This window comes from Myotis nattereri (genome assembly GCF_964212035.1).
Source record: "Myotis nattereri genome assembly, chromosome: 10".
Lineage (NCBI taxonomy): Eukaryota > Metazoa > Chordata > Mammalia > Chiroptera > Vespertilionidae > Myotis > Myotis nattereri.
In genome coordinates this window covers 39,631,790-39,659,732 of record NC_138085.1, presented here as the reverse complement: position 1 = coordinate 39,659,732, position 27,943 = coordinate 39,631,790, and the positions used below count along the sequence as shown (strand labels likewise).

Here is a 27,943-nt window from a genome sequence, read left to right as displayed (position 1 = left end):
ATGGAGCTGTCAGAGAGTTTAAAGCAATGTTATTTGTGTTCACTGTGGCTCCGGTATGAATGATGGACTGAAGAGGGCAAGGCCGGAGTGAGAGAGGCAAGAAATGTTGAGAGCCTGGTCTTGAGCAGGAGATGGGAATAGAGAGAAAAGGACAGACGGGGGAAATTAAAAGGTGGCCCCTTGAGGTTGGGCAGAGGAGGAAGTTCTTGCAGTGAGTGGATGGTGCTGCCATACTTGAGGTGTGGAATAGGAAAGAAGTCAGTTTGGTGGTGAAGATGATGAGGTCATTTAGGTAATATGTTGACTGTGAGGTGTTTGTGGGCCATCCAATAAAGATGTCTGGAGGGCTCTTAGACAGTGAAGTCTGGAGCTCAGGAAGGTGCAGGCCAGACCTTGGTGTGAATGGGAAAAGATTTGAATGTTGTAGCACTAGGTTGATTTAACCTCCGAAGTATTTCTCAAAGCACCTTGGTTCCAGCTACTGTTGCCTTCTAACTGGTCTGCCTACTTTCATATCAGTCCATTCTTACACAGCTGGCAGAGGGACCTTTTAAAAATTAGTTGGAAATTTGACATTTCCCTGCTTAAAACCCATCATCATTGACTTCCCATTGTCTTTAGAATAGATTCAAATTTCTTATGATGGCCCCAGGCCCTACCTGACCTCGCCCCAGCCTGCCTTTCACCTCTCCACACACACATTTTGAGTCACACTTCTCCCTCACTTCATCCCAGTCTAGCTGCTCTGGCTTCTTCAAGGTCACACATAGACTTCTCTCTGTCTTGCTGCACGCCTAGTTCTTTCTCTTTTCCCATGCTGCTCTCTCTGCTTAGGTTGCCGGTCCCCTCCCCTTGTTCTGGCTAACTCCTTGTCCTTCAGGTTTTACCTCAGGTGCTTTCAGAGCCTTCCCTCACCTCCTGACTATATTAGCGCCTCCTGCATTTTTCTTATCTAGCACTTAACACACTTTGTTAGTAGTTCCTTGAGTGTTTGTTTAGTATCTCTCTCCATACAAGCTCTGTGAGGGCAAAGTCCATCCTGTGCTTATCATTATACCCCAGTGTCAGACAGTCCTGAGCATTCGTCACATTTGTTGAATGAATAAGGGTCATAAATTATTCTGGAAAACTTGCAATTTTTACACATTCACAGAATAAATAGGACTGTGATTGAAGCTTTACAACAGCTGATTTCATCAGCTTTTGACAGTCTATTACATTTTTTTAAAAAATATATTTTATTGATTTTTTACAGAGAGGAAGGGAGAGGGATAGAGAGTTAGAAACATCGATGAGAGAGGAACATCGATCAGCTGCCTCCTGCACACCTCCCACTGGGGATGTGCCCGCAACCAAGGTACATGCCCCTGACTGGAATCGAACCTGGGACCCTTCGGTCCACAAGCTGACGCTCTATCCACTGAGCCAAACCAGTCAAGGCAGTCTATTACATTTTTAACTCTTATTAAATACTCTTTGCTTCTGGGAGGTTGGGGCAGTAAAACTTCAAATCAAATGTTAGGGGTATTTTTCCTCCCTGTTGCCTGCATTCATTATGGTGACTCTGGCCCTAGCTGGTTTGGCTCAGTGGATAGAGCCTTGGCCTGTGGACCAAAGGTTCCCAGGTTTGATTCTGGTCAAGGGCACGTACCACATACCTTGGTTGCAGGCTCCTCCCTGGCCTGGGCCCAGGGCCCGTGCAGGAGGTAACCAATTGATGTGTTTCTCTCTGTCTTTCCCTTTCTCTTCCACTCTCCCAAAAAATCAATGGAAAAATATCCTCAGGTGGGGATTAACAAAACCAAAACATTGTGGTGACTGTGGTTAGGGTGGCCTTGGCCCATTGTCAGTCTGACAGTGGTAAGACTGCTGTTGAATTTTGAAATTAGAAAAACTGGCAATTGTTCCCTTAAATTGGGCAGAATTTAATAGCCGCCTTTTCCTTCAGCCCTGGTGTGGGAAGTGTCCCAATACATGCTGTTTGCATTGCAGCTGTGGGAAAGTCCAGCTTTGTGAAGTTACTCACGAAAAGGTACCCAGAGTGGCACGTAGCTACAGAACCTGTAGCATCATGGCAGAATGTCCAGGCAGCTGGCCCGCAAAAAGTAAGTTTTCAGTTGTGCATAGGTGGCAGGCATGGGTGAGTAACTAATCGTAATAATCTAATTTGCTCTGCGTAGGTGAAGTAGCCCAGTTTGAGTCTCCTATTTAAAATATCTTCCTTCCAGAAAGCAGACCATGTATACCAGGGAGGATATGACTTGTTTGAATATGTTAAGCTTTGATTTTTGTGGTTTTTACATGTCTGCATAAGTGACTGCTTCTGTTCTGTGTGGGTTCCAAAGCATGTCCAGCTGTTCTGGCTTTGAAGATTAATTTTGTCATTCCTACCCTTAAATATATTACTGAAGCTGACCATCAGGATTAATAGTTAATTGTAGTGATTTTAACTTAATTATGAAGTCTTAAGAATTGGAAAGGACCTTAGAGAGCACCTTGTCACATTTTGAATGAATGCAGATATAACTAACATGTATACATCACATACTGTGTACCAGGCGCTCCATTATGTTAGGCCAAGCACTGTACATTTCATTGATGCCTCGTGGCTTAGGCCTTTGTATTAGGTCTACTGCTTTTGGAAAAGCTGTAACGTTGGTTTCACACCTCACTCAGTGTGAGTAAGGAAATAGACGTTTGGACACAAACCTTAGAGGTAGCGAGGGCGTGGCAGCACCATGCTCAGTTGCCACAGACCCCTGCAGCCAATGGGAACATCCACTGAGTGGCTCATTCTGATTTTTAACAACTGTTAGAAAGTTCTTGTATGAACCACTTTGCATACCTGTGACTCTGAGTCATTGGTTCAAGTTCTGCCTCTTAAGTCCTTTTAACTTTTCTACGTGGCAACCCTTCATATAGTTGAAGGCAATGATTTGCCTGCTCTTTCTCCCCTTCAATTCTTGTCTCTTTCAAGCCAAACACCATTTTCTTCCAGACTGTTCCTCATTCTGAAGTAACTTTGTCTAGGTGATGAGCTAGTTTGTTAGTTTTCCACCGAGAATTTACTAAGAGTGGTACTCAGAGCTGAACAGGACATTCTGGATATAACCTAAATGGTCTACAATATCATAGAACTTGTTCTGGGTGCCATTATTCCAACTCAAGGATTGTGTTACCTTTTTTTGGCAGGCACATCGTGCTTAATGAGAATATTTGTTTTTTAAATTGTCTTTTTGTGTTGTGTATTTGTGTTTGTGAAATTAACTTCCACTTAGAAAATAAATTATGTGTCTTTTTCTGAGTATGCCACAGGTCACCTATTGTGGGATTTAAAACTATGTCCACACATTGTTTGATACCCTTCCCTTCAAGACATGAATCTTACCTCCCTCCTTTAGTGTGGACTAGACTTAATAACTTGTTTCTAATGACTAGAATGTAGCATGAATAACAGAGTATGATTTCTGCAGTAGGCCATAAGAGACATTGTCTCTTTAGTCTTGTTCTCTCTTAATCACTTTTGGCTCTGGGGATGCATCCAGCCAGCTACCATGTCATGACACATACCCTCTTGTGAAGAGGCCCACAAAGCAAGGAATTGAATCCTGACAACAGCTTTATTGAGTGAACCTTCTTGGAAGAAGATCCTTCAGCCCTAGTCAGGTCTTAGATGACTATAGCCTCGGCCAGCATCCATTCTAAACCTCATGAGAAACCCTGAGGCAGAACTACCCAGCTGAGCGGGGTCCCAAATTCCTTGCCCACAGAAACTGAGATAATGAATGTTTTTGTTTAAACCACTAAATTTTGGCATAATTTGTTATGCAGCAATAAATAACTAATACTCCCATATAATGCCATTATCCAGAGGTAAAATGAACATTTTGTCCTTTTAGATTTTTTTCTACAGAGAAAATGCATATATTTACATATACTTACATAAATATATAAAACATATGCATTTATTCTTTTTAAACAAAAATTGTGATTGTCACCTGCACATCACTATATACAAGGTCTTCCTTTCATGGTAATGTCATTTTAATGGTGGCATATACTGCATAGTATATTCTATTATTTACTTATCTGGTCTTTTTTAAATATTTAGTTTTCTTATTTCTCCCTATTATAAGTGTTACAGAGATGAATAGCCTTGTAGCTACATCTTTATTCTTTTTAATAGCTAAATTTTGTGCCTCCTTCTATTTTCTTCGGATAATCTAGAACTGGAATTTTGATATACAAAAATTATGTGTTTTGTTGATACTTTTGTTATAATTTCCAGTTAGAAAAGTACCAATTTCATTTTGATATACAAAAATTATGCATCTTGTTGACACTTTTGTTACAATTTCCAAAATTTTTCTTCAGAAAAGTTGTATCAATTTCCTCATGCTTTCTGCAACACTGGATATTATTCTTTTTCATCTTCGCTGATGAGCGTGGCAATAAAACGGTGTGTTGTTTTATTTTACATTTCTTTGATTACAAATGAGCTAAATATCTTTTTATGTTTATCAGCTATTCTTTAGTGAATTCCCTGTTCAAGCCTCTTTGGGTTGTTTTTTTTTCCTTATCAAGATCTTTACAGTTTTGTAATGGCTTTCCTAAGAACTTATCATATGTTAAGTATCTTAATTGTTATATACTGCTACTTTCCCTAGTTTGACATTTTTTAAATCTTTATATATGATGTGTTTTGCAGTATAATACTTATAAGTTTTTATGTACTCAAATCTGTCTTTTTCTTCATAGTTGCTGCCTTTGATGTTAAAGTTTAGAAAGAACTCTCACAGACCAATATTATAGCAAATGCACCTATATTTCTTACTCTTGCTTTTTTGGTTTTCCTCTTTATGTTTATTTTTAAAGTTATAAGAATCTAGGGAGTGCCCTTCTACTTGCTACATGGGATGCTGCCTGATTCATGATTGCTAATAAAGCCAATTAGATCTTCAAAAAACAAAAACAGAAGTTATAGGAATCTGATTTTCTCCAAATGGAATTTACTTGTCCCAATAGTATCCTTGTTTAGTTTATGCCTACGTGGTTATACATTTTGTTGTTATTGTGACTGTGATCTGTTTTCCCATCATCTTTTTTAACCTATTGCTTTTTTATTTATTATTTTAATTAATTAAATTTATTGGGGTTACATTGGTTAATAAGATCATACAGGTTTCAAGTGTACATTTCTGTGATACATGATCTATATATTGCATTGTGTGCCCACCACCCAAAGTACGATAATCTTCATCACCACATATTTGTCTCCCTTCCCACTACTCCCCCACCCGCTTCCCTCTGGTAACCACCATACTATTGTCTGTGTCTGTGAGTTTTATATTCCACATATGCATAAAATCATATGCCTCTTAGCTTTTTCTGACTGATTTATTTCACTTAGCATAATATTCTCAAGGTCCATCCATGTTTTTGAAAATGGCAGTATTTCATCTTATGGCTGAGTAATATTCCATTGTATACATGCACCATATCTTTATCCAATCATCTATTGAAGGACACTCGGTTGTTTCCATGTCTTGGCCACCATGAATAATGCTTCAATGAGGTGCATATATCTTTGCAAATAAATGTTTTGAAATAGTTTGATACAGTCCCATTCATTTATTTTTGCCTTTACTTCCCTTGCATTTGGGGTCAAATTCAAAAAAATCTCCTCTAAGACCAAGGTCCATAAGTTTAGTACCTGTGTTTTCTTCCATGTAGTTTATTGTTTCAGATCTTGTATGTAGATCTTTTATGAATTTTGAATTAATTTTTGTACATGGCGACAAACTAGTCTATATTCATTCTTTTGCATGTGGCTTTCCCATTTTTCCAGTACCATTTATTAACGAGTCTTTCTTTTCTCCTTTATAACAATTTGCACCAATAAACTAAACATCTTTTTGTTTATTTGCCATTTATTAGTATTCTGTAGGAATTCCCTATTCAAACTTCTTGGGTTTTTTTTCCTTATCAAGATCTTCACATTTTTGTAATGGCTTCTTTGTCAAAAATTATTTGCCCATATACATGTGGTTTTATTTCTGCTGCATTCCTATATACTAACAATGAAATTTCAGAAAAGAAATGAAAACAACAATTCCTTTTGCAAGTGCAACAAAAAGAATAAAATGCCCAGGAATAAAATTAACAAAAATATGTGAAGGACCTATAGTATACTGAAAACTACTAAGCAATACTAAAAGAGATTGAAAAAGACACAATGAAATAGAAAGATATTCCATGTTCATTTATTAGAACAGGGGTGGGCAACCTTTTTGTGAGTGCGTGCCAAAACCAGCAAAATCTCTGACTCAGAATTCTTCTGCTTGCCAACCCTAATTTTTTGAGAACATGTTACGCCTACTTGATATCTCTTAAGGTGTACGTATGTGAAGAACCTTGAAGAAATAATAAAATTCATTCGAGCGACAAAAACACAGTATATGATGATGAAAAATACATTTATTTTTAAATGTATACATATACACTGATAGTCCAACAGAAAACTTTATGACTCCATTTGATATTATCAGTGGGACTTTTGCTGCTGCATCACTGATGACAGAGATTTTACATCAGGTTTATATATCGTGGCCTTCAGAGATATGCATGAGCTACTACTTTCATCTGTCAGGCTACTCCTATTACGAGACTTAACAAAATTCATCACTGAGAACAAAGATTCACAAGCTTTTGTGGATGAAACCAAAACACTGGTCCGATCTAGGAAGGCAGGGAGAGTTAAGGCAGAGGCATAGAAATTGCTCTTCCCCTCTCTCATCAATCCCGTCTGTGGTCTTTAAGATAACTTGTTATGTAAAATTATTTATCTAATATGCACCTACACTGAATTTATCTGAAAAATCAAAAAGTCGATATTAAGAAAAAAATTGTAAATGGAAGATTATAAGAGAGGGTTTTGCGTGCCAGCAAAAGTTACTGGCGTGCCATGTTTGGCACACGTGCCTGGGGTTGCGCACCCCTGGATTAGAAGAATCAACATACTGGTAACCACCATGCTATTGTCTTGTATTAAGATTTTCAAATTTAATACAGTAAAATTAGCACATGTATTCTTTTATACTTTAAACTTCTGAATCTAGAATTACTTTTGCCTAATGTTTATTTGAATATTTTTGGGAGGGATAGATTTGATAGATTTTGACTATTTGCCTTGCTTTATAAAGACCTAATTAATGGGTTCAATTTTTTAATTCTATAGGGGCTTGTAGTATTGTTTTTACCTTTAAATTTATTTGTTTCTTTCTCAGAATTTCCTGCATTTTTAAAGTTCTTTGGTTTGAATGATTAGTTTGTGTATTTTTCCTTTTTTTTCTGCTTTAATGATAAAAGCAGTTGCAACTGGAAATATTTTCATGGGATAAACTTTGGCCCTATCTTCTAGATTTTGACATACAAGATTTAAACTGAAATTTCTAGAGTTTATAATTGTAGTTTTGACTTATTTTTTTGTCCAAGAATTATTTTTAAAACATTTTACATTTTCTGAGTAGATTTTGTGTGAGCATTCTTTTGCTATTCTAACTGAGATTTTCTTTATGGTTTATGTATGATCAGTTTTTATGTGTGAGCAATTTTCATAAATGTGCCATGAACTTGTAAGAAGAATGTGTATTATCTGTAAGGTATGGAGTTTGATGTGACATATTTTGTAAATTCTAAGATGCCATTGAATCCGTGCACCGGGACTCTAGTATATTTATAAGGTGTCCCAAAAAAATGTGTACACACTTAATAGCTGATAGCTCAATTGATGTTTCTCTCTTTTCAGATTTAACCCATTGGAATTAATTATTCAAAGTGTATATACAATTTCTTTGGACACCCCGTATATGTAAAATCTTTTCTGGTACTCAGTGGATTTCTCTGGTGGAAAAATCTTGTGTCAAAAAATTTCTTTAAAATTTTTTTAAGAATTTAAACAATTCTTTAGTTTTTTTAAAGAAATTTTTTAGGGTAACTGATCAGGTTTTTTCATCTGATCAGTTACTTCTGACTATAACTCAGAGTTGTACCATGATTTTAAACTTTATTTCTGTTCTTACATACCTAGAGATACAAAGGGTTTCTATTAGACAGTGATTCTCAGTGATGGTGACGTTTGATGTGGAGACACACGCCTCATGAGGAGTGGTCTTCTCTGCAGGTGACTCTCTTGTTGTTATTGAGGGTTGCATTTCATCTCTCTGTATTGGGCTCTTGTTTCCTTGCTTGGGTAGCTTTGTCTGATCTACAGGTACTGTGGATTTGCAGATCATTTTAGCCCCTGTTTGAAAAGTTGTATGATTCGCAATTTAATTAATTGCTTGAGATGAAGCACAGGTGGCATTACGTGTTGATGCATCTTTTCAGAGTAAAGAAAGAACAAGAAAAACCTACCCTCCCACGATTTGCAATATACACTAGATGTCCTTCTGACCTTCATGCTTATTTTAGGGAGAATTTCTTGAGCTGATACTCTATATGACATTCAGTCATCAGGTTTACTGCAGTCTTCACTGGGTGTTTTGTTTTGGAAATTGTATTTTTCTCCTCTAAGTCTAAGAATGTTCTTTTCACATTGCCCCCTTTTTTATGACAGCCTGTTTTTATCAATGTGGCCATCTCTTGAATCTCAATGAGATTCTTCTGTTTTTTCCTGTTCTTGGCAACAGCTGTCTCCTAAGAGGCTGCTTGTCTTGAGCACACTGATTGATCCTCTCCTTTTGAATTGCTGAATATTTTTATATCCAATGATTATTCCTCTATTTGTTTATGTTAGAAATGATGTTTGCATTTGTCCTGTAGCTGAAATGTTTCTTTCAGAAATTATATAGGCCTCTGTGCAGATTTTTGTTCTGGAACGGTCTCCCTTTGGTGGCCCAAAGCCCGCGGGTGGAATAGCCCCCTCCCCGTCAACCCAATACATCTGTCAGCACAGCGCCCCCCTCATTCAGGGGGCTTCCCTGCCGGCCCAGATCTGTGCCACACCACAGGCTAGTGACATCAGAGACACCAGTTGATTCAGATTTGTTCCCCTGCTTCTACCTCCAGCTCTTAGCCAGGGACTGCTTGTCAGGCTGGTGTGTGTTGTGGTTTGGGGGGACTGGAAAGAGGGGAGATCATTTTGTGACTCACTCTGCTCTACATGTATTGCTCCTGCTGAAGCCTTCTGAAGGTCTGGGACCCTTTCTGGAATGTAGGGATGATAATAAGCCAAACTAGACCACTGTGGTTATCCAGCCTTTTCTCCCCTCTTGTATCGTTGTCTCTACCTGAAATGCTTTTCTTAATCCCCATTTCCATCTATGAAAATTCACATATCATTCCACATAACTTAATGCCACTTTTCCCCCCCAGAAACTTGCTCAGATTCCTTCCACCATAAGTGAGCAGCCCTTCATCACATGTTCTGCCTTATATTCTAGCTCTTTGTGTCCTTGTCATCCTCTTTCCTTTTGCATTCTGAGCTCCTTGAGCTTGGGAATCATGTCTTGCTTGCTCCTATATAGAAGTTAGAGGAAGCCAGGTTTGATACCTCATTCAGTACTTACTCACCATGAGACCTTGGACAAGTGGATTTTCTCCTCAGGAAAATGGGCATAATAGCATACCTACCTCATGAAGCTGTTCTGAAGATTAAATGAGATAACATAGCATAGTGAACATGGAAATAAATCTTAGTTATGTTTTCTATATCCCTTGTAGCACCTAGCTCATGTAATGCCTCATTCACATAGGCCTTCATTTAATGGTGATGAGTGAATTTGGGTCCAGAGTGCTTTGTGCAAAACTCACTTTTGCCCTGAGTCATGCCAGAGCTCAGGAAAGAATCCAGGGCTCCTGAGTGTCCCACACATGCCACCTGCACATACTGAGTAAGTGGGTCCTTCATAAAGTCTGTAGAATGGAGGAGGAAGGAGGGTTTTGTTTGTTAAAAACATGTAGCCCGTGGGGGCGGGGGGGGGGGGGCGGCGGCGAGGGAATTCTGTTTGGTTGGTCATATTTTCACATCAAGCCATCACTTGCTTTCCTCTCTGGGCTGAAGTTTTATAAACAAATAGTGACAAAGGGAGCTCCAAAGGGAGGTAATAAAGTGTTAAAATAGAAAACATTGTTTCCAAGTAGAGTTTTAGATGCTTATTAACTATTAACTCACAGACTCCACAAATCCACCAATCAGTAAGTACGGCTCTAATTCTCTATGTGGTCCTTCCTCTGCTCTTCTCTAGCATGTTGAACGTGACATGTCATCTCCCTCTATCAGATTCTTGTCTAATAAAGTAGGAAAATCTCTTCTTTAATTATGTAGCATTGACTAAAGGAAACCTTTGTAATTGCTTCTCGCATTGATTATCAAACCTGCGGGGGTGGGAGAAGGTAAACACCATGAAGTAAACATGGCTTCTAGGAAATTCTCTCTTTTTTTGTAATTTCCCTCCAGGCCTTCAGTACTCTAAATCCCGGAAACTTGCTGGATTTGATGTACCGGGAGCCAGCACGATGGTCCTACACATTCCAGACATTTTCTTTTATGAGCCGCCTAAAAATACAGCTGGAGCCCTTCCCCGAGAAAGTCTTACAGGCCAAGAAAGGGGTACAGATCTTTGAGAGGTCTGTGTACAGTGACAGGTAAGACCCTGAAACCGCCCCTCGCTCAGCGCTGCATGTTTTCTCTTCTTGCTCCGACTCTGCACCACTGTGGTCATTGAACATTAAACTTTAAAAAATCATTGCCTTTTTTAAAGACAACACTTTATAGATTTGTTCAGACTTACAGTTCCACAGGGCTGTCATATATATCAAGAGACGAAATTATATTTTTCATAAACTACATGCACTAAATTTCCCACATTGCCACTGATTATTTTTCCTATTTTTTTCTGGCACAGAGGCCTACCTGGTAGATACCTAATAAAAACATTACATGTTAAAAGGCACAGAACAGACAATTAAGAAGCAGTGTGAGAAACAAAAAAAAGGAAGTAGTGTGTGTTCTAGGAAACCAAGTGAGTCAGTGGTTGGTTTTTACTTTGAAGAAGACAGCAAGCAGAATTAAAAATGTGTGTTTCTAAAATGACGGCAGAGACATATTCATCCTTTTTTTTATTCTTCAAGGAAGGATTTCTACGAAGAAATAGCACAACTGTGAAATTGACGTCTGTTTTAGATTTCTCCTTCTTTGACCCCTTGTTATGTGACAGGGCTTATAGTGCTGGCCCGAGTCTATAGTGGACATACACTGCCTATGTCAGGTCACGGGAAGGGCATTGCCCTGACCACCTGAGGGAGTGAGGTGAGGAGTCACTTTTAATGAAGGCCAGCAGCGAACTTGGGGACTCAGCTCATCTGTTCCAGAGGAGGCAGTCCATCCAGGCTCCAGAATTCCTGGCTGCGACTTAAGCCATTTGGAGACAAGCGAGGGTGCCTTGATCTGGATACTGCTGTTTTGCTTTGTTTTGTTTTGACCTGAGGCTCTGAATGACCTGTGTCGGTGTGCAATGGTGGTTTAAACTTTAAAGCATCGTGTTCTATCTTAAGCCCCTTTGAGTTATCAAAATGGAAAATGCTGCATTGTCATTGTGCAGTCACTTCTGAAGACACTATTGGTTACCCTTTAATTCCAAGTTAGACAAACTTGTTCTACTTTTTAGAGCCCCGTAAAGCCTCCTGGAGGGAAAAATAGGCTATGTTTGTTAATATGATGTGATTTGTTTTAATGTTACTTAAAATCACACAAGATATGTAAAACAAACCCTGTGGGCTATGCATTCCCTTGCTGTGTACTGCAAGGGAGAGCCCACTCTTCATAAAAGCTAAATTTGTGAATTACAAATGGTTGGGCCCTAGATTTTTGTGTTGTTTTCTTCACCTGTTGAGTATACTGCTTCCTGTTTTCCTCTCCCCTCTCTCAAGCTATGCCTCCTGGACTAGGAAGATGAATTGCATAGAACCACCTAGGTTACTTGGAAATGTACTCACCATCATTTCTAGCCCTTTAGTGAGGTAGGCATGTGAGAGACCCCTCAGAAATAGAAATACTTTGTTTAAAATAGATCCAGAAACACAGAAGCATGGAACAGACCGTGGAATCTCAGAGGGAAGGCAGGAGTGGGTGGGTGGGTGGGTAGGAAAAGATCAACCAAAAAACTTGTATGCACATATGCATAACCCATGGCCATAGACAATAGGGTGGTGGAGGCCTGGGGGTGGGGGGAAGGGGCGGGCAATAAGTAGTCGATGGGGGGGGGGGGGGAACATGTGTAATACTTTCAACAATAAAGATTTTTAAAAATAAACATCCTAAAAAAGAGAAAGAAATATTTTGTTCAGAAGCTACAAGATCTTACCATTTACTGGGAAGAGATGAGAACTGATTGCACTATAGGCAGCTACCACATCTTAGAAGATGTTTTCTTCACAAGGAGCATTTTTGAGACAGAAAGGATAACTAATTACACATTCTAGTCCTGATGGTAATTTAGAGCCTTTTCACTCTTAAACATTCATTCATGTGTGCATTCACTCAGCACAGATACATCAAGTGTCGCCTGGGTGCAGATGCCAGGCCAGGCCTGGGGGCTGCAACAGGAAGCAAAACACAACCCCTCCCTGCCTTCACAGTGACCTTAGTCCAGCAGGGAGCTCTGAGACTGCACGTGTGATCGCATGTTATGTGTGTTTCAAAGGAGGAGCACGGGTTGTTTGGGAGAGTGGTTGACGGGGAGGAAGAATTTGAAATCTTTTCTGTTCGAGTTATGAGAAACAATAGCATGTGTTTTTAGAGCAGGTTCTTAAGTTGATTCTTGGCAGCCCCTGCACTGAGTCAGCTGTGGTACTCTCTCCCCCCTTGGCACTCAGCACCAGGCCCTTCTCCTCACCCCCCACCACCCCTCGCTTTGGAAAAATGAAGTGCTCTTCCTCAGGAATGGGGAGGGCCCCTTTATAGGGCTTATTAACCGAAAGTCAGTTTCTCTATATAGATCTTAATTTCCATGTAACCTGTGAAGAAGCGGAAAAGATTTTTCAGAAATTGAGTTATAGAAGTCGCCTCTTTTTACCTGTAGCTCGGCTCTATCTAAAATCCAGCTTGGAAGAGTTGACTCTGGAGCTCTCAAATTGGCTTCTTCACAGAAGTAAAGTGCAAAGAAGTAGTTACAGTACGGTTAAGACGCCTGGAATACTAGGTGCCACTCACTCCTCTAAGTACTTGTGAGTTATGTACAATCCTCACAACTCTGTGAGTTAGTTCCTACTGTTCGCTCCTTTTTAAAATATGATTTTAAAAATCATATTTGGTTTCAGAGAGAGGAAGGGAGAGGGAGAGAAACATCAATGATGAGAGAGAATCATCCATCAGCTGCCCCCTGCACACCTCCTACTGGGGATCAAGCCCACAACCTAGTCCTGTACCCCGACCAGGAATCAAACCGTGACCTCCTGGTTCACGGAGTGACTCTCAGCCACTGACCTACACCAGCCAGGCCTCTACAGTCCTCTCTTTAAACAGAGGAAGAAACAGGCTGAGAGAGTTTGATGATGTGCCCACGGTGACACAGCTAGTGAATATCACAGGAATGAGAGTCTGCAGCCCAGTCTCTTAATCACAACACACAACCATGCAGTGTATGCTTCCCTGAGCCATTCGTACACAAGAATTCCAAATTTCATTTTCTCACAAGTGGCCAGTTGCTGAGCGTTGCCTTAGAAACGGCAATTCATTGTTTAGGATGTAAGTTGTGTTTTGTGTCAAGATGCCTGAGATTGAAAGCAGAACTGACCCTTCTGAAGCCATGGTTTCTGGTTGGCTCTGTTTTCCTATTCCCCAGATGCTCCTTTAGTAAGTAAGCAAGGGGCAAAGCTAGTCGATTTTTAGCTTCAGCTTTCCTATATCTAGGAGGCTCAGCAGCAAATGAAGCAAGGAAAGAGCTCGTGTACTTTGGAGGAAAGTCTGCTTCCTTGGTAATCCCGCAGTTAGTAGGAAAGGCATCTCCTGCTTCATGGGTGATGCCACCTATGGAGATCCAGCCCCTTCTCCATTTCTCAGCTAAACAGCAGGCTGACTCAGCAGCCTGGAGACGCAGAAGCCCTCAGTCTTTAAATGACTTGTGGTGGGTGCTTTATGCTAGGTTGGCTTTTGTGTGAGGGCTGCTACAGTAATAATAAGGAAGTCTCAAACGTTTGAGTATACATGCACCATTTGCTGTATGTTCTGACTGGTTTCCAGCAGGAAAAGTGGTTAGTGACCAATGATAAATACACTCTTCCAGGGCCCTCTTTCCTCCCGTGGATTCGTCTGAAGAGTTGTGATTTGGGCTTCTAAAGTCTAAATGCTGTTTTCCATCTTAGTGTTGAGCAGGAGCGGGATATATATTAAAAATTCAGATTTCTTCAAAATTGAAAAGGGTTCATTGGTTTGAACAGACGTGGAGCAAGTTGGTTATTGATTTTTCTGCTTCTTTCTCTCTTTTGCCCATTCCATTTCCCATTCTTCTCCCCTCCCACAACCCCGCTTACATTTCCAACCAGGTATATCTTTGCAAAGAATCTGTTTGAAAATGGCTCCCTCAATGACATGGAGTGGCATATCTACCAGGACTGGCATTCTTTTCTCCTGCAGGAGTTTGCCAGTCGGCTCCAATTACACGGCTTCATCTACCTTCAGGCTACTCCCCAGGTAATGCAGAACCCATAGCCTTTGACTTAAAGGCCATATGAAACTTAAGAGGAGACGTCCCCTAAGCCCCTGATGTATTTCCTGGTTGGAGAAATTAGACTGTGGGTATTATCTGGAGCACGGAGAGCGGTAGGTAAACCCCCTCCCATTCTAACATTCAGCGCCCCATTTCCCGCAGGCTTTCTGCAGCAGAGGGCTGAAGCAATTAATTGCATAGAAAGGGTCTCTCTTGATGTAACAACAACGTAGTCATAGAGCAAGGGGCAGGGGGAGGGTTATCTTTATCACCCAGGGTTTACAGGTTGGACCCTCTGACTAGGTAACCTATAGCCAATTGCCTCCACTTTTCCCTCCCTCTGTGCTGGTCTTGGTGGTTTTCTGAATGGGAAGTGGGGAGGAAGAGGACGGTTTCCTCACCTCATCCTGGTACTGCCCTGAGCTATAGCCCCATCTTGAGCCTTGAGGATACTGCCGGTAAGGCAGGATGGAGTACAGAAGTTGCTTTCCATGATTCTCTGGCTTGGACCATGGTGCCAGCCCAGCACAGAACAGGGTAACATCAGAGAGGGAGCACCAGAGTCTCTGCAGATGGCAGTGATCTTGGCCTCTGCTGACTGGCAGTGACCTTGGGCAGCCCCTGGAAACCTTTCCCTGGAGGTTCTTGTCTCTTAAATCCAGTGGCTCAGACCAGCAATCTCTAAGGGCTTTTCTGGAGTGGGATTCTGAATCAGACAGGAGGTTTGCTTTTTAAAAATATATTTGCATTGATTTCAGAGAGGCAGGGAAAGAGCAAAAGAAACACCTATGATGAGAGAGTTATTGAGGCAGGAGATATTTTTGAGTTGTGTTGCTCTCAGCCTTGGAGACATTTTTGTAATGTATAGTCCAGTTCCAGATAGCCCACATAGTCTTAGGAGGGAAAGCTCTCTTCAGGCTGGAGGCCTTGCTTCTTAGAGACAGGACTGAGCCGTGTGGACAGGAGGAAGCCTGAGAACAGGCTGAGTAGGGTCTGAAAACAGGTGGGAGAGCCCCATCGCACAGGCTCGTCGGAGCCAGAGAGGAGAGGATTGGGAAGAAGGAAAGGACTCACCTTGTGAAGTGGCAGCCAGGAAAGAGGCTAGGAGTGTGATGGGACCAGATACTGGGGCCTTTGTGTCAGGAGTTTCTGGAGATTGTGAGGCAGAAACTAGATCATAGAAGAAAATAAAGAGATTCCACAGAAATAATAGGGTCTACGCTTTAAAGTGAAACTGCACTAAAGATTCAGTGAGGCCACAGAGCTAGAACTTTCAGGGATAAGAAGCAAGCTGAAATTAGATGCACTCCTTGCAAGTTGACTGGCTGGGTCACAATTATGTGACTTCTCTCAGTCCTCATTGCCTGCGAGTATTAATAGAAGAGGTGTGTTATGAAAGTGATTACACTTGGGTGGCAGGCTGGGGCATTGGTGTCGGTGATTAGGGGAAAGAGACCTTGCCAAAGAGGATGGCTTCAAGTAGCCGAGAATGGGTTCACAGTGGCAGGAAAGTCCTGGTCCCACGAGGGCTCATGGCCAGGGCCAAGGAGGAGTGAGAGGCTGTGGACTTGGGACTGAGTGAGGATTGTGGTTGGAGTTTGAAGGGGTGACGGGTTTCTAGTAGGAGTCATGAGATGGCCGGCTGCAAGAAGCAGTGGGCTGGGGGGCTGAGCATGAGCAGGATTTGCTGACCTAACCTTTTCCAAGAGAAACAACTTCCACGTAATCAGCTCAGTGCCATGAAGTCAGTATTGATGACAGGGAAGCGGGTGGACTCACTCCCTAGAGTGAACCAGGGCGCTTGGCTAGCTGCAGAGGCTTTGTTTCCGGGAGCTGAGGTTGAACTGGGACCCAGCAGGGAAAGCAAGAGAGGCTTGCTCCCTTCTGGTGCACCCGGATGACTGTGGGAAGGGGCATTGATGTGGACGGTGGTGGTGACCACTGTTATGGTGGTGGCGTGACTAATGGAGAGACTAATGGAGATATTTCAGCTGGGAAGAATGAGGGGAGTTGAAAGATTATTGCAACCTAATGGTAGAAAAAGAAAAATAGTTTGTTTAGAGACTGGCTGGTGCTGATTTGATGGCATTGGAATCAGGGACCCAGGAATTCTGATAGCCTTTCCCTGAAGTCACCCTGACCTCTCCTAGGAGATTAAGAAGTAACTATATCCAAGAGAAGGGCAGAACAGAGGCTAAAACATCCAGGTAAAGAGCTGCACAGGGATCCGTGTTCCAGTGCAGAGCCCTGTAAACATGCGCTCAGAGCACGGGAGATGGCTCCAAGTAGGGCCTTCTGCTCCTTTCCACCTTCTCCCCTAAATGCCAGAAAGCAAGCAAGCCAACAATAAAATAAAATAAAGTAACCCCACACATTAGAAGAGAAATGGCTGGGCCTCAGTGTCCCCACCCAACCCCAGGACTCAGGAAGAGAGTGCAGCCGGCCAGCGTGCCGCAAAGAGCCGGCCCTGCCGGGCACTGTTCACAGGGAGACCGCGTGGCAAGGCTGGGAACGGGCACCTGCGTTTGGGAAGCAGTGGGCTGGCCCACTAGCAGTCACCGTCAGTGTCTGCCTCTGCCTCCAAGCAGCGTAAGCAGCAGCTTTTCCTGAGGGTGGAGGGGGAGGGGACGGGGCAGATGGGCAGAAGGGTCTCGCCCAAGCTCATTTGAATACACACTACCTTTCCCATTTACATTCAGGTGTGTCCTCCCCATGGGACTGAGGTGAAGAGGGACCAGACTGAAGCACTGTTTGTGCGGGGTTTTCTTTTTAATAATTTTTGCAACCATGTCAGTAAAGCAAGAATTATGCCAAATGCTCAGAATAGTTTACCTAGACTTCTGCAGGATAGAGTTTGCTCTGTTAAGCAAATAAATAGTCAAAAAGGAAATGTTAGCCTTTTAATAGGAGAGACCTTAGCATCAGTGTTGGCCTGCCAGCAATGAATGAGTAAATAAAGCTTTTATAAAAATTGCTCTTCCCTTGTGTATAATTAAAAACATAAAGTCACATTTTTTAAAAACATGCATTTTCATGAGTTCTGATAACATTTTTCTCTCAGAGAGGAAACTTAGGGAGCTTTGCTATGTTTAGAAATCCTGAAGCTTACCTTGCTGGCGGGCATTTAGAGTGGTTCGCCTCTAAGGAGGCAGTTTGGCAGTGTATACCAGCAAGTACACATGCCTTTTGACCTATTAATTATGCTCCTTGGAACTTACTCCATGAATGTACGCCCACGTGGGCAAAATGTCTCATATTCAAGGCAGCATTGTTTGTAAAAGCAAGTTAATGGAAACAATCGAAGTGAACAGAATATATAGTAGGACACTTTTTAAATATATATATTTTTAAAAAAGATATATGTAGATATGTGTATGTAAATATGGGGGTAAGAATACATATGTGTACAATATTTCTGAAAGTATAAAAAAAGTCAGTAACATTGGTTGGTTGTCAGTGGGGTAGAGAACTGCGTAGCTGCAAGTCGGGTGTAAAGCTGTGTGATTGGGGAGGGAGGAGCATAAGGGGAAATGTCTTGAGCTATTGGCTGTAGGGTGGAGATGAAAGGGCAGAAAGGTAAAAGGAAAGCAAAAGAGGCAGGTTCAGAGTGAAGGAAAGTAGAAATGAAAAAGATAAAAGTAGGAGGAAAAGGGAAATGGACGGAGGGAGACTACGTCAGATATTAAAACATTAAATGAATACCTGCAGCAAATACTTATTGACCTCCTACTCTGCCAGGCCCAGGGCTCAGCCCTGAACAGGATGGACTCTGGCCTGCCTCCTAGGTTCTCCCGTCTCCGCGCCCCGCCCCTGCCCCCTCCTCCCCCCGTCACTGTGCCGTTGGAGCACCTTGTGCAGACCTCCCTCTGTCACCCGATACAGCCAAAATGCCACTGTGTTTGCCCAGGGCCTCGCACAGCAGCCGGCTCTCAGAGTGGTGCTCAGTGAGCTGGTACCAGAGATAAAGGGGGAGCTCCTGCTCCTTCCAGGAAACACCTGTCGGACTGTTGGGGCCCAACTGCTCTCTCCCTTATCTGACTGCTGCACTTCAATCCTAACCTCACAGTTTGGCACTTGAGTCCCTATTTTGCATATTGTTTTCCTTATTATATAACTACATTATAGAATTCCTGGTACAAGGACTTCATCTGAGTTTGGGACAATTATTGATTCAGGAAGAGGGAGAGACCAGAAGGCATAAGTCCTAAGAGTATTAACATGTTAGTTCTTTCTCTGTTAATCAATTTGAAAAGTTGGACATAAGATCGTGAATGAGATCTGTGTATGTGACTTTATCTCCTTAGAGCAAGCACATCAAACTCAAAGGCTAACACGGTCCAAATAAACAAGGTTTAAGTTTATGTGGGCCGCAAAAAAACAAAAGCTTCAATTTTCATAGAAACGTAGGTTTATTTCAATAGAGGCATGCTGAATACAAAGGGCTGAAATAAATGAGTAATCGTTAACATAAAATAATAGAAAATTTTAATAAAAATTAATATTTTTACTTGAACATTAACTTACCAGACACTGAATAGCTGCACAAATTAATAATTGTAACACAAGTAAACCTATTTTCCTTGTTCTCCAAAAGCAAAGTATTTCCTGTTGCACACACCAAACCAGTCAGTCCAAGACTAGTGACGTGGCATTCGGCTGCTAAAATATTCGCTGCTAGTATTAGTGGAGAGAAATGGTGCACCTGCGCATAAGGCGCGTAAGGGAAATGAATGCAACACGATTATAGTAATCAGTCATTAGTGAATGTTGTAGTTTGTTATTAATAACGGGGTGCCCAGTGCACGAATTTGTGCACCTTGAAAAGAACTGTGGGCTGCAAGACTGCGGTAGGCACAGGGGTGGGTTTCAGCCCATCCGCTCGGCCTCTCCTGCCGCGGCCCTCAGCCCCTGGTCTGCTGGCTGCCCTGCTCCCGCCACCGCTCCCACTTGCTGACGGCTCTGGCCCCAATCGCACCCAATGATGGCATGGAGCGATTGGGGCCAGCACCATCAACAAGTGCAAGTGGTGGCTGCTGCCCCGATCGCCCCTCAGGAGCAGGGGGAGGTGGAAAAGCCCTCAGGGCAATCAGGGCTGGCAGCCACCACTGGTATCGGCTGATGGCGCCAAGCACCATCAGCAGGTACCAGCAGCAGCTACAGCACTGGCTGCGGGTGCGAGCAGAGCTGGCGCTGGCAGCAGGTGTGAGCACCGGGCAGGACCGTGGCGCGTGGGAGCAAAGAGCTTTCAGTAACCAGCAGAGGCTCACCCTGATGACAGCGACTGGCGCCCTGCCTTGGTCTGGCGCCCCCACTCACCTGCTTCACCATCCCAGCATGGCCAGTGCCTGCCATGCTCTGCACACACCCCCTGTGGTCAGCGCATGTCATAGTAGCCAGTTGTTCAGTTGTTCCGCCATTCGGTCTATTTGCATATTTGCCTTTTATTACGTAAGATTATGTATAACAGGATATTGTAAAAATTAAGTTATGAAATTGTTATTGTTTCTTACATACCGTTATATTGGCTGGGCTGCAAAAATATTCATTGTGGGCCTCATGTGGCCCACGGGCCACAAGCTTGACATGTTTGCCTTAGAGCAGTGGTTCTCAACCTTCCTAATGTCATGACCCTTTAATACAGTTCCTCATGTTGTGGTGACCCCCAATATCATTGTTACAAATTGAACATAATTAAAGCATAGTGATTAATCACAAAAACAATATGTAATTATATATGTGTTTTCCGATGGTCTTAGGTGACCCCTGTGAAAGGGTCGTTCCACCCCCAAGGGGGTCGCGACCCACAGGTTGAGAACCGCTGCCTTAGAGAGATGATAGGACAAGAGGGAAACAGCAAAGACTACGTCTTTGGGAATATTGTGCACTGTATTTGGGGATAAAGTTTACATTTGGGGATAGGTTTTTAAATGTTTGGGAGAGGGTAGTCCTGAATCAGTGGGTTAATCCACCTGTCCTTCCAGGGCAGATGACACTGAGTGGTGAAATGTTTGCCAGGCAGAGAGGAAGGAAGGCAGGTCAGGCAAAGCAGACATTTGGAGTAGAAGCGTGGAGGGGTGAAAGCTGGCCTGCCTGCAGGCAGGAGTTCAGCTCTGGCTGAAGCAGTGAGTCCAGGAGAGGAGCTAAGGAAGTTGAGAGTGGAGACATAGGAGAGGTGCCCAGACTCCAGGAATAGCCTTGTGACAGGTAAAGGTGACATTCTCTGAGCCATTGTGCTTCAAACTTTTCTACCATGTGAGAGCAGAATGGAAATAGCACACTCTGGAAGGAGGGAGGGAAGGAGAGTTAGTCCCAAACCGCTCCCCCCCCTTTTTTTTTTGCTTTTTATCTGACCTATGCAGATTTTGCATTCTGCTGCAGTGAGTGCTGTTTGAAAGAGATGTTTCCGATTACTTATTCTTTCGTAAATATAATGCTACTCATATCTGCTCCAACCCAGGGGTGGTGGCTGTAGGTATGCAATGAGCCTGTGAAGTGTTTTAGGCAAGGAGAGGAAGGCCATTATTTTGGAGTCCTACGGAAGAGAGGACTGAGCGACAGACTGGGAGGAAAGAACAGCTGTGACTAGGAATGTGGCATGCTTACCTGGGTGAGTCCTCACAGCAGCTTGTGGGAGAGTGCAGGTGAGGAAATGGAAGCCCACGAAGATTGCACTGCTGTGCATGGTGGAGACAGGAACTTTATCCTGGACTTCCTGACATTAGGCCTGGGCCCTCCCCATACACATCACCGTCGCTAGGAGGCAGAGAGCCAGAAGGCTCTTGCTGTAGTTCAGGTGAGAGCTGATAAGGACATGACTGGGGTAGAGAAGAGAGAGACAAGGAGAGAATGAACTGGAGAGAGATTAAAGAACATGCAGTGACTTCCTGGGTGTGGTTGGGAGGAGGAAAAAGAAAGGTGATTCCAGATTCACAGGTGGATAATGTTTGCCCTTAACCTGTGATTGAATGAGAAAACAAGACCACAGGAGGAAAGTCTTGGCTTGTAGTGCCCATGATAGAAAGCTTGAGTGGGTCTGAGAGTCCCCGAAGACTGCATTGTAACAGCCAAGAAAACAAATGAGCTCAACGGGGCCCCGGGATTATTATCTTTTAGGTTTGTTTGAAGAGACTACACCGGAGGGGCAGGGAAGAAGAGAGAGGAATTGAGCTGGAATATCTTGAGCAGCTTCATGGTCAACACGAGGCCTGGCTTGTTCACAAGACCACCAAGTAAGTGGAGTAGAGAGCAGCAGACAGAGGCCTGCCTCTCCACGGCCAGCCCTTCAAATACAGTTCAACATGCAGCCGCAGAGGAAGGTTCAGAATGTCCTGGAAGTGGTTGGAAATGTCTGGCGTTATCCAACTCAGAAATTTAATAGTGGGTGTGATCTGTATATTCCAAGAGACCTTATTAGAGTCTATTGCCCCAGCTTTCTGTTTTTTTAAAGTTCCACTGGGTTGAACATGGTGATTGGTGATGATGATATAGTTGGCTCAGGGTGAAGGGCTAAAAAATTTTAGAGAAATTAAGTTGACATTTCTAGTTTTGGCCTTTCCTCCCTTCAAGTGTGGTATGCTGTCACTTAAAATGTTTGGGGCTCTCAAGAATAAAGAGAAATTTCAGCCTTTGTCTTTCCAGCTAATTTTACTGAATTTTTTAATGACTAAATGATATTTCTTTTCTTTTTTATCCTCACCCAATGGTATGTTTATTGATTTTAGAGAGTGAGGAAGGGAGAGAAACATTAATGTGAGAGAGAAACATTGATTAGTTGTCTCCCTATACACTCTGACCAGAGATCAAACCCACAACGTAGGTATGTGCCCTGACCAAGAATTGAACTAGCAACCTTTTGGTATACGAGATGATGCTCCAACCAATTGAGGCACCTGGCAAGGGCTAAATTTTATTTATTTATATATCTATATCTATATGGATATAGATATAGATATAGATAGATATCTATCTATATATATGTTTTTATCAACGTTTTATTTTATTTATTTATTTTTAAATATATTTTATTGATTTTCCACAGAGAGGAAGGGAGAGGGACAGAGAGCCAGAAACATCAATGAGAGAGAAACATCGATCAGCTGCCTCCTGCACACTCCCCACTGGGGATGTGCCCGCAACCAAGGCACATGCCCCTGACCGGAACCAAACCTGAGACCCTTGAGTCTGCAGGCCAACGCTCCATCCACTGGGCCAAACCAGTTAGGGCTTTATCAACGTTTTAGAGAAAAAGGGAGATGAAGGGATAGAGGGAGGAGGGAGGGAGGGAAGGAAGGATGGAGGGAGGGAGGGAAGGAAAGAGAGAGAGAGAGAGAGAGGGAGGGAGACATCAATGTGTGAGAGAAACATCAGTCAGCTGCTTCCTGTATGTCCCCTACTGGGGATCGAGCCCACAATTCAGGCTTGTGCCCCGACTGGGAATCGTACCAGAGACTTTCTGGAGCATGGGACAGTGCTCAACCAGCTGGCCAGGGCTAAATGATGTTTCCTTAGGTGACAGAATTTCTTTGCATCTTTGTAACAATTTAAAACATATTAATTGGTTTATTTATTTATTTTACTTTTTATTGAATTTATTGGGTTGACATTAGTTAATATCATTATACTTGAGGCCCAGTGCATGAATTCGTGCATGGGTGGGGTCCAGCCAGCTGGCCTGGCTCCAATTGGTGGATCGGGGCCAGGCCTGTTGGGAGGAGGAAAGGATCAGGGCTGAGCCAGCTGTGGGGAGGGGCCATGGGCGATTGGCTGGTGGGCCCCGCCCCCACTTGGGGTGGGGATCCGATTGGGGGCAGGGCCAGCCGTGGGGAGGAGCTGTGGGTGGTGGGGCAGTCAGCCCCACCCCTGAATGGGGTGGGAGGGCTGATCAGGGGCCAGTGGCCTGTGGGAGGGGCCATGGGTGGTTGGCTGGCCGGTCCTGCCCCTGATCAGAGTGTGGGGGGGGGGGGGGCCGATTGGGGGCAGAGCTGTCTGGGGGAAGGGGCCGTGGGCCGATAGGGGTAGTAGGGGCCCATCGGGGGTGGGGGCAGGGCCAACTGGGGGAAGGGGACATGGGGAGGTTGGCCAGTCTGCCCCTACCCAATCGGGCTGGTTCGCTGGCCACAGTAGGCATCATAGCAACCGGTCATTATGGCATTCTGGTGCGTGTGTGTGTGTGTGTGTGTGTGTGTGTGTGTGTGTGTATGTTTCAGGTATACAATTCTATAATACATCATCTGTATATCATATTGTGTGTTCACCACCCTAAGTCAAGTCTCCTTCTATTACCTTTTATCCTGCCTATATCCTCTTCTACCTTCCCTAACCCCTCTTTCCCTCTGGTAATCACCACACTGTTGTCTGTGTCTGAGGTTTCTATTTATTTGTTTGTTCATTTGTTTTGCTTAATCCCTTCACATATTTCACCCAGCCCCATATGAATTTTTTTTTAATATATTTTTATTGTTGATAGTATTACAGATATCTCCAACCCCCCTGCCTTAACCTCCTCCTCCCAGCCTCTATCCAGCCCCCCCCCCCCCCAGGTCTTCACCACCCTATTGCCTGTGTCCATGGGCTATGCATATCTCTATCTATCTATCTATCTATCTATCTATCTATCTATCTATATATATATATATATATAAAAGTCTATGTGACTGTTATGACCAGTCCACTGCTCAAGCGGTTGACCAGTCGCTATGACATGCACTGACCACCAGGGGGAAAATGCTCAATGCAGGAGCTGCCCCCTGGTGATCAATTTGCTCCCACAGACAACCTCCCGCGGTTCCTCCCCTGGCTGGCCGGTCCCAATCGCCCCTATCAGGACTGGGCAAGATGGCCCTGATCGCCGGCCAGGCCGAGGGTTCCCACTTGTGCACGAATTCATGCACCGGGCCTCTAGTAGGTATATAAGTTCTTTGGTTTAGCTCTTCTTGTCCCCCTAACCCCACATTGAGGTATGTTCCATGCCTCCACGTGAATTGTTTTTCAAATGCTGTTTACATGCCATTTCATTGAGGAGCCATGTGACTTTGGATCTGTTCTCTGAATTATTAAGAGGGTGTGAAGCTTGGCTCAGCTTCCTCTTTTCTGTTCCCTAAATGCTCACGTTTCGCACAGGCTGCACTTTGAGACTCTGCTGAACATTCCAGTGCTGGTGTTGGATGTCAGTGATGATTTTTGTGAAGATGTAACCAAAGAAGAAGAATTCATGGAAAAGGTGGGGAACTGCTTTCTAATGGTTTTCCTTTTTTTTAGTATGTTTATTGATTTTTAGAGAGAGAGGAAGGGAGAGGGATAGAGAAATAGAAACATCAATGAGAGAGAAACATCATCAGTTGACTACCTCATGCATGCCCCTACTGGGGATCGAGCCCACAACCAGGGTATGTGCTCTGACTGGGAATGGAACCAGCGACCTTTGGTGCATGGGTCGATGCTCAACCACTGAGTCACACCAGCCAGGTCCCTTTATTGCACTTTTCTCTCTACTTCAGACCTTAATATAATGGGTCTTGTGCTTTATGCCTCGAATTGCATTGCACATTCCAAAGTCTGTAGAGCCTTATACAAGTTACAAATATAATCCTGATTTTCTAAAGTATTTTGGGCTGATAATTGTTAAATAATTGACTTGCAATACATGCTTCCCAGCTAACTGCCTCCTCTAGGGTGTTGTAGAACTAGGGAACTGGGACTTCTCAATTCTGTTCCCGGCTCCGCCACTCGATACCGTGTGGCCTTGGGCAAGTCACATTTCCTCTCCGTGCCTGTCTTCCCTTCTTCACAGAAGCTCATGGGCTTAGCCACGTCCTCCTGTGGGTGGACTATTGGATAGTCTGCTGAAAATGTGAAATTGAACTTTGGGCTTCCTCTTTCCCACAGGTAAACACCTTCGTAGATACTTTGTAACCAATACTAGGATGTTGTGGCTGTGATCGGGGCTTCTAGGACTTTCTGAAGCTAGAAAAACACGGAGCCAACCACCTTTCCATCCCCACCCCCATGGCCTTTTGCTCTAGGGCTCTGACACTCCACTGTGGTGTCTGTTACCTAAGATTATGCCATGGTCTTCTTTTGTATCTCAAAGTCTTCTAAATAAAGTTTATTTTAAGTTTTGTTTATTTTGCTAATCCCGTTGTTCATTTATTTCAGCGTGTGTCTCTTGGTGCCTGCTCTAAACTTCCCTCCAAACTAGCCATTTTCACCTGGGAAAGGTCTTAGCTTTTTTTCTTGAATCCTTCACCAACCAGACATGCCAGGCAGGAATTGCTCCCAGGACCCTAACCAGGCCCTGCCATGGGCATGAAGAAGGTAAGTAAGTGGCTCAGGAATGGGTGGGGGCTCAGGTGTGAGGCCCCAGAGCCAGGAAGTGGAGCCCGAACTCCAGGAAGCCCCCTTCTCTCTTCCCATCCAGCACTCGGTGTGGAGAATGGGGTGGAGCTTCAGATCTTTGTCCTGGAGTTGAAGAACATGACGAAAGAAAAAGAGGGAGGCGGGGAGAGAACACATCAGGAGCCCAAAAGCTCAGCATCTGATATTGAGGGTTTGGTCATCCTGTCACTGTGGCCTGCTCCAAACACCTTACCCAGTGAACTCCAGGTGACCCTAATGGAGGGATCCGTCTGCTGGAAAGAAAGAAAATGTTTTACGTTGCACTTCCAGCTTCAAGGACAAGTTGTTGTTGAGAGAGAAAAGTACGTGGCGCGATAAAATCGAAGTGATCCATTGCAGGAAGCCTGCAGGCCCCTGAGTCACCGAGGGCAGCATTCCTGCCCCGAGCCCCTGACAGCCGTGCAGGCACACACGCAGGAAACGAGAGCATCGGCACTCGGACCGTCCCGGAGCCAGAAACCCGTTCTCCTTCATGCTTGGGAAATGCTGTGGGAGCGGTTCTAACAAATGGGATGTGTTGAAAAAGCAACACAGCATTTCTTAATTCAACTTAAAAATGTTAACAGCTTTATTGAGATATAATTCCCATACGATATATAAGGCACCCATTTAAAGTGAATAGTCAGTGGTTTTTAGTGTAGTCATAGGGTTGTGCAACCATCACCACAATCAATTCCGAAGTGTTTCATCAGCCCCAAAAGAAGTGTCATGACAATTAGTCACTCCCCATCTCCCACCCCCAACAACTCCCAGTCAGCCCAGTCCTGCCCCGGGCAACCACCAATCTTCTTTTTGTCCCAGTAGATGTACCTGTTTGTGACATTTTATATCAGTGGAATCACGTAATAGGGGCCTTTTGTGACCGGCTTCTTTCATTTTCAAGGTTGATCCACGTTGTAGTGTATTAATTTTTGTGTTTGGTGTAAGGAAGGAATTCAAGTTCATGCTTCTGCATGTGCAAGTCTGGTTGTCCCAACACCATTTTTAGGAAAATTAATCTTTCTCCCATTGAGTTGTCTTGGCACCCTGTCAGAAGTCTGTCCCACTTGTTCTTGTGTTTGTTTTCTGCTTCAGGCTTTGGACAAGACCAGGAATTAATACAGGGTGTTACGTGTGTTTTGGAAACTCATTGGTTTTGGTCCTTTAGCTTTAAGGGTCCTTGGCTTTAATGTTTAATTCCTAGTTGTGCTTCTAGGAACCAATAATGTAGAAATCACCTGTCACCCCGGAGGAAGAGCACTCAGCCCTCAGCCTCCATTCATTTATTCAGTCATCAGCAGGTTTGGGTGTCTCATGTGCTAGAGACCAAGGAGAGAGCAGTGGGCGCCACAGAGGGAGACCTTGTCTTCACCTCACAGAACTTGTCTCTAATGGAGGAGGTGATAGACACTGAACAGATAATTGCAGGTGTGGTGAGTGCTTCACAAGGAAAAACAGGTGTACAGGGGCCTACAACAGGAGGGGCCAGTGGAACCTGGGACAGCCCCCTGATGACGGTGCTGAATTCTGAAGAATGAATGGGGTAGAGTCTTCAGGCAGAGAAAAAGTCACGGGCCTGAGTCTTCCTGTGAGAAGGAGACGTTCGGCCCAGACAGCCAGAACCAGATGAGGTTCGTGAGTTTAATAAGAACATACTCCTCTCCACATTCTTCACTTAGCCTTCAAGCCTGAAAATACACAAATCCAGCACTTATTTCCATTTGTGAACATAAATGTTCTCTCAAGATAGTCCAAGCCATCAACAGTCTCACCTGGGTGAAACGATTTGCCATTTTCCAAACCGGTAGCTGAGGTGGTCTGGGAAGAGAGTGAATCTTCGTGAGGAGCAGTCGTTTGGGACC

At 43.6% G+C, this 27,943-nt stretch overlaps 1 protein-coding gene across 3 annotated transcripts in view; it reads left to right on the top strand.

The window, feature by feature from the left end:
* The window catches only part of DGUOK (deoxyguanosine kinase), a 35,154-nt gene extending 9,323 nt beyond the window's left edge, over positions 1 to 25,831 (top strand). Inside the window, exons 2-7 of one of the 3 annotated variants that reach the window (XM_081101084.1) lie at positions 1,993 to 2,105; positions 10,460 to 10,647; positions 14,545 to 14,692; positions 21,822 to 21,937; positions 24,828 to 24,927; positions 25,593 to 25,831. In XM_081101084.1, coding sequence (XP_080957210.1) covers positions 1,993 to 2,105; positions 10,460 to 10,647; positions 14,545 to 14,692; positions 21,822 to 21,937; positions 24,828 to 24,927; positions 25,593 to 25,619 — 692 coding nt within the window. In that variant the 3' untranslated portion in view covers positions 25,620 to 25,831. Of the gene's footprint in view, positions 1 to 1,992; positions 2,106 to 8,089; positions 8,183 to 10,459; positions 10,648 to 14,544; positions 14,693 to 21,821; positions 21,938 to 24,827; positions 24,928 to 25,592 lie in introns of those variants that run through there. The other 2 variants (XM_081101085.1, XM_081101086.1) reach the window with 2 other exon arrangements.
* The last annotated feature ends 2,112 nt before the right edge of the window (positions 25,832 to 27,943 follow it).